At 44.6% G+C, this 15,462-nt stretch overlaps 1 protein-coding gene across 1 annotated transcript in view; it reads left to right on the forward strand.

The window, feature by feature from the left end:
- The window catches only part of Serpine2 (serpin family E member 2), a 60,290-nt gene that overhangs the window by 32,780 nt on the left and 12,048 nt on the right, over window positions 1-15,462 (forward strand). Inside the window, exons 2-4 of the mRNA XM_040753233.1 lie at window positions 177-457; window positions 3,909-4,136; window positions 10,389-10,586. Coding sequence (XP_040609167.1) covers window positions 199-457; window positions 3,909-4,136; window positions 10,389-10,586 — 685 coding nt within the window. The 5' untranslated portion in view covers window positions 177-198. The remainder of the gene's footprint in view (window positions 1-176; window positions 458-3,908; window positions 4,137-10,388; window positions 10,587-15,462) is intronic.

Genomic DNA, 15,462 nt, shown 5'->3' on the forward strand with positions numbered 1-15,462 from the left:
TACTAAGGACCCAGCAGATGGAAATTTACTGCTTTCCATCCCTGTCTGTCTAAACCCCCATGCATCTGATGTTCACTTATCATGAACACAGGAAATCAGACCTAGTTGAGTTCAGATTACTCATCCCTTTTTGTGTTCACAAAAGAGTGATGCATTTCTATCTGCTTTTTTTTTAGGCCGTCCTTGTTGGAAGGAACCATGAATTGGCATTTTCCCTTCTTCATCTTGACCACAGTGACTTTGTCTTCTGTGTACTCCCAGTTCAACTCTCTGTCTCTGGAGGAACTAGGCTCTGACACGGGGATCCAGGTTTTCAATCAGATCGTCAAGTCACGGCCTCACGAAAACATCGTCGTCTCCCCACATGGGATTGCGTCCATCCTGGGCATGCTGCAGCTGGGAGCTGATGGCAGAACGAAGAAGCAGCTCACGACGGTGATGAGATACAGCGTGAACGGTTCGTGTGCACTCTCTCCCTCCATTTGTGAGGCCTTGCCATAGAGTCCTGCACGGGAAGGGCCATGGCTTTGTCTCTGCTTAATCTGAGAAGCAGGGCAGTCAAGAAAAGTCATGCAGTGGCATCTGGAACATAGGGCCAGGGTCTTCTAAAGGAAAGATGACATGCCCGAAGTTAGGTTCTGTAGCTGTTGGGTTTTATGTTACCTCTGTCTGCCAGCACTGCTGTTTTCCTCCTAAGGGAAATCTTTGGTGTTGTAAGAAGCATCCTGGTAGAACATGCCCACATTAGAGACTGGTAGTATGGGAGCGAGCTGGCCAATGAGCTCTGGGATCTACCTTCCTCTGCTTCCCCAATGTTAGAATCATAGACATACTACCACACTGGCAGGTTTGCATAGATGCTAAGGATCCGAACTCAGATCCTCATGTTTATGTGGCAAGAACTTCACTGACTGAGCCATCATCTCCCCCAGCCTACCTTGTCTACTGATCTGAAGCCACTTACAAATCTGAAGTAAGAAGCTAAATGCCCAGCCGTGTCCAGCCACTGAACCTGGTAACTAACATGCTTCTAATCACAGCACTTGAGATGTGAGAAGCATTCAAGACCCTTCTGGATACATACCAAGCCTATCTCAAAGAGATAAAATGAACCTGGAGATGTAGCCCAGTGCTGGGACTGGGGCTTGCCTACCATATACAAAGCCCTGGGTTTGATATATAGTTCCACAAAAGGACAAACAAACAAACCAACCAACCAACCAAGTAACAACAAATACAGGTGAAGGATGATGAGAGGCTTAGTGTTACTGAAAGCTTGTTTTGAATTGCCTGCTTAGCCACCAGAACACGTATCTGCAGGCCGTATTTGTTAGTCCTCCCTTTCCACAACCATAGTGCCCGAGGAAACAGGACTGCTTCTGAGCTCTTCTTTGCTGTCAGGCACACTGAGTGAACAAGTCATGGTTCTTATCAAGGCGGCAGTTACCCCACTGGAAAGTGCCGGAGCTTTCTTGCCACATTCTCCTGCCCCTTCCAGCTGTTGAAGCTCTAAGACTCTTGGAGCTGGGTTAGTGGTAGAAGAATGCTTTTCCTTGGCTGTATCTGCTCATTCCCGCTTCCTTTGTGTTTTCCATGTGACCCTCATATGGGAGGGTCATATGTTGGGAGTCCCATGTGACCAGTGCTATCCCCTGTTGACAGAGAGTAGACTTTGCATGGTTTTGCAGTTTGCCCACCTATGGGATGTGAGGAAAGGCTGGGCTCTTGGAATGTCCTGTTCTGTCTCTGGCAGGGACGTTCAGGGTTGTTGGTGATTTATACCACCTTTGTGAGTCACTGCTTAAATTTATGGCCTTTCTTGCTGCTACCCAGGCCCTGTCAGCCAGCAAAGTTCCACAATAGCAACTGAGGTTGGGTCTTGTTTTGGTTTGGTTTTAAAGTTTATCCACCATGATTGGCATCTTCATGATGTTGGCCTGTTGGCTACCAATCTACCGCTACCTTTTTTCCCTCTAGCATTGCCAACAGTCATATGTAGAAGGTGATATCAGGGTTCATGATATACTTATGCATGCAGGAGGCCTTCTTTGGAGCTGGAGCTCCAACACTATTTGTTGTAGTGATATTCACCACAGAAGATGCAAGATTGTTTGAGGATATGAAAAATGAGCCCTGACCTTTTCCCTCAAGAAGTGTATTAGTTCCTTTTGTTCTTTGCTGGGACAAAATATCCTGACAAAAGCAGGTCAACAACAGGCAGGATTTATCTCAATTCACAATTTGAAGGAAAAATGATGACAGAGGAGCTAGCTGGAGGCAGATGGTCATGTTGCATCCCTAGTCAGGATGTAACAAAAAAAAAACCTAGTGTTCAGGTCACTTTCTCCTGTTTTATTATGTCTGGGTCCCAAGCTCAGGAGTTGGTACCTCCCAGGTGTAGGCTGAGTTTTACCATCTCAATCACCCCTCACAGGCATGCCATGAGGTTTTTAATGTGATTCTAGATCCTGCTAAGTTGACTGGCAATTGCTTATCACAAGGAGGGACTGTACATGTAGAGGGAGCAGAGTCAGAAAGTGCCAGGGCTGTAACTTGACCTTGGAGGTGACTTATGGCCCCCAAAGCCTGCTGTTTCATACAATGGTTTCCCGATAGGATGGTGTTAAGTTGGGTGAAGATTCCAAAGTCCGGTCCATGATGTAAAGCTCTCCTTGTGGATTGGGAGATGGCCTGGCCCTGGTATTCATGGAATCTGAGGAAGATGCATGTTCAGAATAACAAGTCATTCCTCAGACACTGCCAAGGTGACTCTGGAAGGATGCTATAGGACAGTATAATTTTGAAAAGACCTCAGGTGATTAGAGAAGTCCTGTAATTCAGTTCCCTGGGGACACCCATCTCACATCCTTATGACATATTTTTTCTCTTTTTTCGTGCCCCCCAAACTAAATGAAGCATGAATGAATGGCTCGTGTAAAATAAAGCTTATGTTGCCGTAAAATTAATTTCTTTACTTTCCAAGCTCAGTATCAAGTGAAAATCACAGTGTTCTGGTTGGCGGCACTTGACAATTTGTAACGGTCTTCCTAATGCTTATTTTATTCGTTGTCTTTTCTCCAAATTAGGAAAAAAAAATCACACTGTGAATCCTTGGCAAGAAAGGAAGTAGTGCTTAAGACTGTTAGGAAGGGAATCTGAATGAGGAAGCTTCCTGCCATTCATTTCTTCCATGGTTTCCAGTCCCCGAGTAGACCAGCATCCATGCTGACTACAAGGAGAACATCATAGCATCATAATATACTTGGTACAGGAAAAGTGGTCTTACAAGAACTTTTAGGAGTTTATTTTAATGCTATCCGTGTCTCCAGAGATATAGACCCTTTACAAGGCACACTTAGTCTCTTGTGACTCCTATCTTGCTTATTGTTATTATATGCTGTAGTACAAATGATAAGTGTGTGTATGTGATGTCTCCTTGCATGTATGAGTTTAAGAACACACATGTGCATCCATGGGAAGATTAGAAGCTGACATGGAGTTTCTTCCTTGATTGCTCTCAACCTTAAATATTCAGCCAGGGTCTCTCACTTGATCCCAAAGCTCACCAAATTGGCTTATGTAGCCAGCCACTTCTACTTAGGGACTCTCCTGTCTCCTCCTCTTTCTGCAGACTGGAATTGTAGGTGCCTAGCTTTTATGTGGGTGCTGGGGATCTGAATGCCAGTCCTTATGGGTTTCAGGACAATACTTGACCTGCTGAACCATCTTGTTTTTTAACAGTGTCTTGCTTTGTAGCCTAGGCTGACTTCAACCTAAACTCTTGCTTAATACTCTTGCCTTAGCCACTCAACTCCTGGGATTACAGGTTAAGCCACAATGCCCAACAAGAATTTTTTAATATGTAAATTATCATAAAATATTGCCATGTCTTCTGATTTCTCCTTCAGGAGTTGGTAAAGTGCTGAAGAAGATCAACAAGGCCATTGTCTCCAAGAAGAATAAAGACATTGTGACGGTGGCCAATGCTGTGTTTGTCAAGAATGGCTTTAAGATGGAAGTACCCTTTGCAGCCAGGAACAAAGAGGTGTTTCAGTGTGAAGTGCAGAATGTTAACTTCCAGGACCCAGTCTCTGCCTGTGATTCCATCAACTTTTGGGTTAAAAATGAAACCAGGGGTGAGTAGCTCTCCTATTATGTGCAGATTCACGTTTTTTTGTGAATGAAAGAGTAGAAACTCAGATTTTCAATGTAGTCTTCAAGACCGCTGCTTTCTCTACCAAGAACCGTGTGAGCTTAGGCAGGCTCTGACAGACGTCTTCATTCCCCATGACCCAAGTCTCAGTCTGCCTGCCTCCCCCACTCCATTAGGGTGGGGAGCAGAAAAGAACACAGCTGTCCCTACATCCTTTGCCTGCCCGCAGAGCCCTTACCCATGGGTTTAGCAGATTTCCTTGTTTGCCTTGTCTCTTCTTGCACCTACTCTTTCCTTGGCCTGGAACAGCCTTCTTAGGCTTTGGCTCTGTGTCTCCTGTGATCCCAGCATCATCTGCTGTCACCAAGCTGTAGGTCCCCCACCCTCCCCCACCCTGGCTTTGTTTGGCCTGTGATGACACTGCTTTGAAACCCCTCCATTATGGCATGTTCAGCATCACATAATGACTACTTGTTTAGATGACCCTTCTCATTAAATGGAGTTTTCCAGTGTTGGGGGGGGGGGGGGGTTTCAAACCTGCTGACTCGTCGTAAGCCGGAAGTCTCATTCAGGAGGAGCTTGGGCCCTATTGCAACAAAGCGAAGCTGTTTTCGTTTCATTTCTGTTGCTTGATAGAATATCCTGACAAAGATCAGTTAGGGAAGAAAGGGTTCATTTTAACTCACAATTCCAGACTCCAGGCCATCAGTGCAGGGAAGTCCGGCCAGAGTTTAAAGCAACATCGCATCCACACTCGTGAGCATAGAGACATAAACTCACACATACTCCATACTCAGCTAGCTCTCTCTCCTCCCGCACAGTCCAGGTCCACAAAACCAGGAAATGGTGCTGTTCACGTTCATGCTGGTTCTTCCTGCATCAGTTAAAGCTGTCAAGGCAGCCCTTTGTTGATTCATCCTTCGAAGGTGATTCTAGGTTTAACAGTTTAACAATCACAACTTAACACTCACAGATGATAAGACCAGAATGTGCTCTCCAAGTTAGAATCTTAAAAGAAGCAGAGACTCAATAGGGTAAACTCTGCCTATGGGGGAACAAGCTTCTTTTACAGGTAAAGAAGGACATAAGGTACAACGACATGACATCACATAGTCAGCATCAGCACCTGAACTAGGATTACCCAGGGACAGGTTTAAAGTACAGTTCCCTGGCCCCCAGCTTACCGGAAAAGAATTTCTAAGGGAGGGGCGGGGTACCTCCAGTCAGGCTCCATAACCCATCATCCTACTTATACATTTGAAAACGTGATCATCTCAGAGGAACTAATGAGGGGGGCGGGGTGGAGAAAGATGTGCAGGGAGTGAACCAGTAATTTTCTCTCAATTGCTCTACAAACTGGAGTCTACTCCCGAAACTGTGCTGCTATCAGAAGAAGAATAGTGTGTATGTCCAGGGCTGATTTTGTGATGCTGGATCATGTATGTCTGGTGGTAGCAGATTGCAGCAGATAACACACAGAAATGGCTCTGGGTCCTGATGCTGACTAAGTGATGTCATGTCCTTCTTTACCTGTAAAAAGATAGTGTTGCGTAGCGTTGGTGCACATCTGATGGAGCCCCTGACGACCTGTACTGGGAAGCTCAAGCAGGGTTTTTCAGTTCTGTGAGACCCAGATCCTTCTGTTAGTTTGTTCATGTGTGGAACATATAGGACTTTATACCCATGCTAAATAAACCCTCAAGCAATTAACTACATCCTTAGCCTGCAACTCCATCCTAACTTGAAATGAAATTCATAGATAATATATAGCAATATATCTATATATCATAGATATATATGTTCCCATTGCACACATTAACAGATTTTTATTAAAAAAATTTAAAAATGATAGAAAGAAAAACAAAAGGAATTTATACATGTGATTAAATAAATAGCTCTACCTTTGGGTCCAAGTACACATGAGTACATGGTATATTTTTATTTTAATATGTTCGCCAAATTCTCAGGATACGTGCGAACTGGCAGTAGTAGACTAAGTCAGGTATGTTATACTATGACACAAGGAACCACAGGCCGTCACCATTGCTGATGCAATTTGAACAGGAAAAAAGAAAACCAGCAAGAGACTTTCCTTATATCTCACAGTTATAATAACCCCAAGCAGGCTGCTTCCCAGGCTTTTCTGCTGTAATAACAAACAGACCTATCTTTCATTTCTTGTCATTAGCAATTATCATGACATAATTGAAAATCAGGGAACCACATGGGGCTTAGCAAAGAGAGTGACTCCCAGCTCTTAGTTACTACTGCCATCAATAACTGATGCAATTCTTTTAAATAATGGTGCAAAATTCTTGGTAAATTTCCAAGCTTGTCTCAAAGCAAACAAAATGGGAATATTTAGAAGTAGGAACTGAGAAGATGGCTCGGCGCTAAGAGCACTTGCTGCTCTTGCAGAGGACCAGAGTTCAGTTCCCAGCAACCATGCTGGCTGGCTTACAACTGCCTATGACTTCAGGTCTAGGGGAATCCAATCACTGCAGGCTACCATGAGTACCTGCACTCATGTGCACATACCCATATAGAGACATACCCGTACAGACATAGTTAAGAATCAATCTTTTATTATTTTTAAGATTCTCTGTTGTGCGGGGCTGTTTTGAATACCATGGAACGAACACGAGCCACTACCAGCTCAACCAAAGCGCAGCGCCAGGTCTCCAGACAAGCAACCTCTGTCCCCAAACTGCTAAGCTTGTCTGAGGACATGTGCTGCCTGCAGAGAGAGCTAGCTCCGGGGTGCTTTGCTCACCCTGCTACCCGTCTGACTTAGAGGCCTCTGCAGCCTCAGCTTCTCCCTGCCGCCAAGGCTTCTCTCATCCTCCCATCACAGACGCCCCGCCCCTTGACCCATGCATGCTGCAGCCTGAGTGCCTCCCGGCCTGGCCTGCTGCCCTCTGTAGCTCCAGATCAATTTTGTGCCGTCACAGGCGTGACACAGAACCTGCTGGCTGGGTTCTTTCTCAGTCTGAAGTCCATTCTGCCACTTAACAAATCGTCTGTGTAGCCTTGGTAACATGTCTGAACAGCCCCCTCCCCCTGCCTCAGCCCCTGATTTGCAGAACATATTGATATGTTAGTGATAACTGCCTGAATAATAGTCTCATGAAGGCTTTTTGGTAATGTGAATGATAGCACAGGGCCTGGCCCCTCACAAAGTGAGCTGTTTACACAGTGACTTGCTCATTGGTTCTCAACCTTGCTAATGCTGTGACCCTTTAATGCAGTTGCTCGTGCTATGGGGACCCGAGCCATAAAATTATTTTCGTTGCTACTTCATAACAGTAACAAAATTACAGCTATGAATTGCAATATAAATATCTGTGTTTTCATGTGGTCTTAGGTGACCCCTGTGAAAGAGTCATTGACACCCCCCCCCAAAGGAGTAGCAACCCACAGGTTGAGAACCACCAGAAATTCTGCTAGCTGGGGACCGTGGCCGCCATTTCAGATGTACCTTGCTTGCATTTGCTGCCACAGACTTGAATGCTTTCATTTCAGTGTGTTTGTTAAAATCGAAGCTTTGTGCTTTCCCGAATCCTTTTGGCATCTACCTCTAATCCTTAGCTCTTTGTGTGAGAGGGACCCACTTGGGACATACTAGGTAGCATCACATCCCAAGATGGATGGAGGAGAGTCAATCTGTATTTATGGCAACACGGTCTCTCGTGTGCTCCCTCACCTCTAACCTATCCATTTCTTACTGCTTTTTTTTTTATTTTTTATTTTTTGCCATTTCCTTTTTTATTTCACATACTGCCCTAAAAGTGACAATATAAGGCGTTGCATGTTTGTGGTTTTTTTTTTTCACTTTTTTTCCAAGATGAAGTATAATGTATCCCAGGTTGGTATTTGTGGGGACACCAGACCTTGAGCAGAGACCCACTTCCCCATCAGCCTGGGACCAGGCAGCTATAAGACAATGTTTACTAAAAACATGTTTACTAAAAACAATACAATGCCCAGGGCAATAAGTTCCTGAAAAGGGCTTGCCCACGGGAACCACCCTGTCCTCAACCTTTTCCAAAGACTAACCGCCTCTTCTGACCCACCCACCACCACCTCTGGTGTCAGGGTATATAATAACCAGCCAGAGTAGGAAAAAAGGAGAGCCTTCTTGAGGAGCCTTCTGGGTCTGTGTCATCAATCCCGACACTCTCCGCACATTCTCGGATATAGGCTGCGCAGCGGGCGCGGCAGGTATTGAACTCATTATCCAACAGAGGCTTGCCTTGAACTCTTGATTTCTTCTGCCTCTACTTCCTGAGTGCCAGGATTGCAGGTGTGCCCTGTGATACTCAACACCTAGCCCTGAGCCATAATTTATCTCCATAAAATGGTCTGAGGTTTCTTCTGCTTACTGAGCCCTGACTACATTCTGAAAAAGGAATAAAAATCCTTGCGGTGACGTGATGCATGGTGTAGCTGAGGGAAGCAGACTCGTTCAACGTGGCTAGAATGAACACCTTCGTGGTGGCTGGTGGCACTAACCCTCAGACTTTGCGGAAAGTGAGGGGCAAGGTGGGGAAGGGGGGTCAGGGTGCATCGGTTTTAAAAGAGAAGGATGGATTCAGTTGGGTAATGTTCTCTACAAGGGGCAGAAACAGCAGCTGAAGTACTGGGCATCAGCTTCAAGGAGTGCTGTTGGAGGACCCTGTTTGTGAGGCCCCCTTGCCCTGAACTGAATGGCTGATGGCTATTTATGGCCTGTAGTTGTCTCCCAGGGCCAGGCTTAGGTGGCAGCGATGCCCCCTTGTGGAAGGAAGAGCACTGAAGACACTGTGTGTCAGGCACCAGAAACTTCCTTCCCCTGTGATAATTGCCAGTTCCAGAGGCTTTCAGAGAGTATTAGGACTCCTCTTTCTTGAGTTTCATTATAAGAGACATGAAGGTCTCTGCTTGAATTAGACATCTGGCCTCCTTGGAAGCTGTTTATTTTACTCTCACCAATTTATTCGTGTGTGTGTGTGTGTGTGTGTGTGTGTGTGTGTGTGTGTTAAAATCTAGTGAACTAAATGTTAATATCTTTGGATTTAAGGAACCCCTATTTAATACACACACCTATACACGCCTACCTTTTTTTTAGTGCTCGTTGAGACAGGGTTTCTCTGTATAACAGTCCTGGCTGTCCTGGAACTTGCTCTGTAGACCAGATCTGCCTGCCTTGGCCTCCTGAGTGCTGGGATTAAAGGCATGCACCCACTCCTACCTTTAAACTTTATAAAACCTGAACATCAAGCATGGGTGACATTTGAAGGATTCTGCCAATACTCTAGAGCGAGAAAGTTTGTTTGTTTCTTCACTACTGATGCCACATCCTGGCATCCCAGCAAGAGAACACTTGCCTTCAAAGTCATTTCCTGTAGGCTAACCCCCTTTCTTCCCATCTCTGGGCTCTTAGTACATAGTTCAGTGCCTAGACCTTAAATGGGGACATGGTATTCAGTTTTAGTTCTTCTTGGAGTTTTCAGGATGCTTGTGATGACCAGGGATTGATCCAAGTGTTTGTGGCATCCTAGAAGAGATGAAGTTTAAAGCTTTGATGTTTCACAAGCTGGAATGTTTACTTTGATGGGGACTTCATGAACCTATCTGCTTAAAAACAAAGAGAAGCAAAAGCTATCTCATAAACACCAAGGACCCTCATCAGCAACCACATGACAGTTGTCAACAAAAATATCTAAAATAATTCTTAATTAAATACAGCTTATTCTAGACAGATAAAAATGTTCTAAATGTTGTAAATATTCTAAACACTGTGATTTCCTGAGCTGAAGTTTAGAAAACTCTTAATGAACCAGTACCAGTCTGATGATTTTAATTTGTTTTTAGTTTTACTTAGATTTTTTTTCAATTTGAGTGAGAATAATTAGTATAAAAAAGTGTGCTTTGTAAATGCAGGTGAGGAGCTGTTGGTATAGCTCAGCTGGTAGAGTGCTTGCTTAATTCAATTTCCAGTGCCACAGAAACAGGCATGGTGCCACACACAGAAATCCCACCACCTGGGAGGTGCAGGCAGGGGAGTCAGAAGTTCGGTTATTCTCAGCTACATAGAGTTTGGGCTACATGAGACCAGAATGTCTGATTTATGTTAACAAAACAAAACAAACAAACATACAAAAAACAACACATTTTTTTCTCTTGTCTCTGCAGCTAATTGCCCTCAATGTGACTTTCCATTCCTGATATTTTCCCTTGTTCTCGGACTTCACAGGTATGATTGACAACCTGCTTTCCCCGAATCTGATCGATGGTGCCCTTACCAGACTGGTGCTTGTTAATGCAGTGTATTTCAAGGGTTTGTGGAAATCCAGGTTTCAACCCGAGAGCACAAAGAAACGAACCTTCGTGGCAGGTGATGGGAAACCCTACCAAGTGCCCATGCTGGCCCAGCTCTCTGTGTTCCGTTCTGGTAAGTGCATGTTGGATGAGGTCTATTCTAGAATGTGCTGGTAGCAGAAAGGGACAGATCTTTGTTGGGGGTGGGGGTAGGCTGGGGGAGGTGGCTGTCACCTGGAATGCCTATATTCCACAGAGTGAATGAGGTTTCTCTGTGTAGCCCTGCCTGTCCTAGAACTCACTCTGTCTACCAGGCTGGTCTCAAACTCACAGAAATCTGCCTGCCTCTTCCTCCCAAGTGCTGGGATTAAAGGCATGTACCACCATCGCCAGGCAAGGCAAGATTTCTTAAAGCACATAAGTCTTTGTACCATGCAAAAAAGTTATGTATTAACACATCACATGTGTAGGCTTCTGGGTTGAAAAATGTAGGATGAAAAGATAATTAATAAAACCAATATAAATGGACATTGAACTTATGAAGGAATCTATCAAGCCACCATTAGAAAACTTACATTACTAAATAAAAATTATATTTCTTTTTCACTTCTCACATTATCAAAAGTTAGAAAAGCTAATAAAGCCCACTTGTGGCTACTACATGGGGTGGGCAGGCCCCTTGAGCAATTGCTGGTGGTAGGGACCTGTTACCTGAAGGACTTTCTCAATGTCATTACCCCAGCAACCCCACTCCATCCAGAGAACTTACTACCTGAAGGTAATCACACACTGGCAAATAGAAACCTGGTACAAAGCACCACTCAGGGCCTTGGAGTGTGTGTCTTTGGATTTAACCTACCTCAGATGGAAAATATTTAAAAAGAAACAACAGCATATCAACTGTACACAGTGATGTTTTTTGCCATTATCCCTAAACAATATTATGAAGCAGCTATTCACCTTGCATTAAGTTTGATAAGTAACAGGCAATTTAACATACTCAGTAGGATTTATATAGGTACATGAGAAGACCACATTTGGTATGAGGGAGCTCAGCATGCTGAACCTTGTGAATCCTGAGACATGGCTGTGCCCTGGAACACAGGTGGTAATTAGTTTAGATTTCCATAAATAGAAAGATTGTACAGCGTGTATCCGATTTCAGAAGGCAGGTTATAAACCAGAAGATGCTGATGAACCATGCATGCATAAATACTTTCTGTACATTTGTCTATACAGATGTGTCTTGGAGAACGTTCTGGAAAATGTTCACAGTGGTGGGCTTCGTATACACTTCCTCATTTGAAATTGAAATTTCCCGTGTTTGGATGTGCACGTGTCAGTGTGGTGTGTATGTGTATGGGTGGATGCCAGAAGAGGACATTGGGGGTGGGAGTCCTGCTCTGTTTCTCTCCACTTCATTCTTTTGAGACAGGATCTCTCACTGGGCCTTGAGCTAACAGTCAAGATGCTGCAAGCATCCTCCTGTCTCCCAGGTTTTACAAGGTCCTGGGGATTAGAACTCAGGTCCTCATGCTTGCCTGGCAAGCTTTCTTCCCCTCTCTCCAGCCCCTGAACTTTCTTTTTAAGGAATATGTGTCATCAACCATACAGATAGAGGAAAAAAATCTTCCACGCATGTTGTCGTTTCCACAACACAGATAACATGGCTGATTACTTTTTACATTTCACTTCACTGGAAACTCACCTTAAATCTCATTTTCCTGTCTGTATGGCAGGCTTCAAGTCTCCGATCTATACTGGACCCCCTGGGTGCCAAGTATCCCCTTCCCCCCCTTTTTTTTCTTTTTTATCTTCCCTTTAAAAAAAAAAAAAGAATTTACTAGACTGGGCGGTGGTAGTGTATGCCTTTAATCCCAGCACTCAGGAAGGCAGAGGCAGGCGGATCTCTGTGAGTTTGAGGCCAGCCAGGTCTACAAAGTGGGTTCCTAGACAGCTAGGGCTATTTCACAGAAGAGGAAAAAGAAAAAAACTGTATGTCTGAATCTCCCAGACGAATATCTAAAGAATCCTAGTGTTTTAATTTTCTGTTTTGCTTTCAACAGACTGTATAGGGATCCATTTAAAATAGAACACTTCTGTCTAGATAGGCACTGGGGGTGCTGCCAGCATTCCAAGGGTGTCCTCAAGCAGCATGGCCCAAGAGATTTCCCTGCCTCTGCCGCCCAAGTGCTGGGATTAAAGGAGTGTGTCATCGTCACCCTGCTGACATACAGTTTTTTTATAAGAAGGTAGCCTGCTCTTCTTAAGTATGTGATCTGTTCCCAGAGAGAAGCACGTGGGAGCCTATTCTGAGTCCAGAACTGACTTATCCAAGGACATGCATGTGTGCTGTTACCTCTGCTGTACACAAATGCATCTCTTTTGTGGTGCTGAGGATCGAACCCAGGGCCTTGGGTGGGCTACGTGATCACTCTATTACTAAACTGCACCCTCAGTTGCATTCTTATCAGTTAAGTTAGAGGAGAGGTGGGTGGGGGAAAAGGGAATGAGTGTCTCTCTCCCTTGATTTACTCACCCTCCTTTCCTATCTCCTTCCATCCTGTCTGCAGCTGAGGCTGCCTGTTGGGGCTCTCTTGCTCCCTGGCTTCCTGTGGGAGTGGCCAGTGTAGATACTACAGGGGACCAGAGAAGGGCTTGGGCATTGACTTCCCAGTCTCTCCCCACAATGGGCTGCAGCCTTCTTCCCACTGAAAGTCTCAGCTCCTTCCCGAGGAGTGTGATCAGGGATCCCTTTCCCTGTAGGTCACCCTACCCGCTAAGGCTGAGAATGGTGACCGCTGTCTATAACCAACCCATAGCAGTTGCTCTGTGTTCTTCCTGCGCTTTGTATAATGCCTTCACTAAGCCGTGCTTAGATGGCCCAGCCTGATGGCACATCTGTCTCCTGTCCACTGTGACCGCTGTACTGAGTCAGAACAGGGTCTGTGTAAGTGGTCTCACCTCTATCCCATTTCCTTAAATGTCAGGACAGTGAGCAGGGTGGGCTCATCCTTCTCTCCTCACTTTTGTGCCTGTCGTTGGGTCTACCTGGAATCTCAGCTTCTTTCTGGATTGTGTGGTGTAAGAGTGTCATACACTCCCTAGTTCACAACTTGGGTACCAAAGCAGCTTGTCGGGATAAGATGGGTTTATACGCCTGGGCCTATGAGGAGGATCCAGCAGGCTGCAGGGGCTCCAAGCAGGCATTCATTTTAATGACTGCAGACCTCTTAGCCTGTTGGCCATTCTGCCCATCTCCTCACCAATGCTACCAGCCAGGACTCAAGAGGCTGCTGGGCCCAAACCCGCAAGACTCTCACGGTGTCCTGTTGGGTGTTTCCTGGGCCTCAGCCATGTCTTAATTCCCTTAGCTAAAACACTGCCTTTCAAAGATTTGCCTTCTTTACTTCTCTCCCAAGATGTCCTCGGTGTCTCTGGAGAGGGAGGAAAATAAAAAGGGAGGACGGTGTTTCTGACTGAGCCTCCTAATGAATAAGCCTTCAAGGACAGATTTCTGTTTAGGAAGAGCTTTGACATACTATTTGGTGGAAGGGCATCAGGGTTCACTGCTAAACCAGCTGCCACATACATAAAGAGAAAGAAAATGTGCTCCTCTACTCCCACTTGGAGGATAAAACCCTTTTAAGCTCCATGTATATAATTTTTGACCTATTCTATAAATATGTAGGATGCATTAAAAGTCTTTTTGCATGCATAGGATCACACTGCAATGCTTATTCCGCAATCTATTTTATTACTTAGCTACTATAATCATTGAACTTTTTTTATCAATTTGTTAGGATTTACAAGACTGTTTTTAGCTGCACATTATTTCATAATATAAACTTATATAATATTTTTCTAGCTAGTTACTTTTTTCCTCTAATAGATAACCTGGCAGTGAGTGTTCTTATACATAAATTTGTAAAGGCTTTTATCACTATTCCTAGAGGAAATTTGCTTAAATAGGAATTGCTGATCAAAGTTGTTATAAATGCTCAGCTTAAATGCTTGAATTTATACTGTAGAGACCTTATCCTGGGGGAAAACACAACAAATGTGCAGGCTTCTCTGTATGTATATGTGTGCACTTGCTCATATGTGTGCAGGCTTCTCTGTATGTATATGTGTGCACATGCTCATATGTGTGCAGGCTTCTCTGTATGTATATGTGTGCACATGCTCATATGTGTGCAGGCTTCTCTGTATGTATATGTGTGCACATGCTCATATGTGTGCAGGCTTCTCTGTATGTATATGTGTGCACATGCTCATATGTATGCAGGCTTCTCTGTATGTATATGTGTGCACATGCTCATATGTGTGCAGGTATCTGGGTCTGAGGGTACATATGGAAGTCAGAGGTCCCCGTTTGGGCATATTCTGTAATCACTGTCTACCTTATTTTTTGAGGCAGGGTCTCCCACAGATTCAACTGGGTTAGCTGGCCACTGAGCCTCCAGGATTCACCTGTCCCTGCTTCCCCAGAACTAGAATTAGGAGTTTGCACTGTATCTGCATTTTTATATGGATGCTGGGAATTGAACTCATGTCCTCATGCTTCTGTGGCAAGAGCTTTACTAACTGAGATGTCCCCACAGTCTCCCATCTCTAGATCCCTTTCTTCATTTCCAGCTCATATCTTTCCACCAGTATTAATTCCCACTAAGTTGTGGTTCCCAAGACTAGGTGTATTCTTGTCCTTGCCTGCCAAGCTCTCCCAACATAGCTCTTTTATTGACTCACCTAGTTGGCTTGGACCTCGTTTCTTCCCCGTCAGCTGTCCTCAGGTCCGCTTTGGACTCTTAGTCTGTAATGTAGACAACCATACTCAAGAGGATCCATTTGTTGTTTCCGAATACATTTTACAGTTTCTATTCAAGTGGGGTCAGAAAATTCCCTTTGACTGGTAGCCAAAGATCATTATAGGGACAGCCATTTCTAATGCTTACCCGATAGTAGTTAAAATATTCTTCTTGATTTTCCAGACCATAAAGCTTTTGTAG

This window comes from Mesocricetus auratus, unplaced genomic scaffold, assembly GCF_017639785.1.
Source record: "Mesocricetus auratus isolate SY011 unplaced genomic scaffold, BCM_Maur_2.0 Super-Scaffold_100010, whole genome shotgun sequence".
Classification (NCBI taxonomy): Eukaryota; Metazoa; Chordata; class Mammalia; order Rodentia; family Cricetidae; genus Mesocricetus; species Mesocricetus auratus.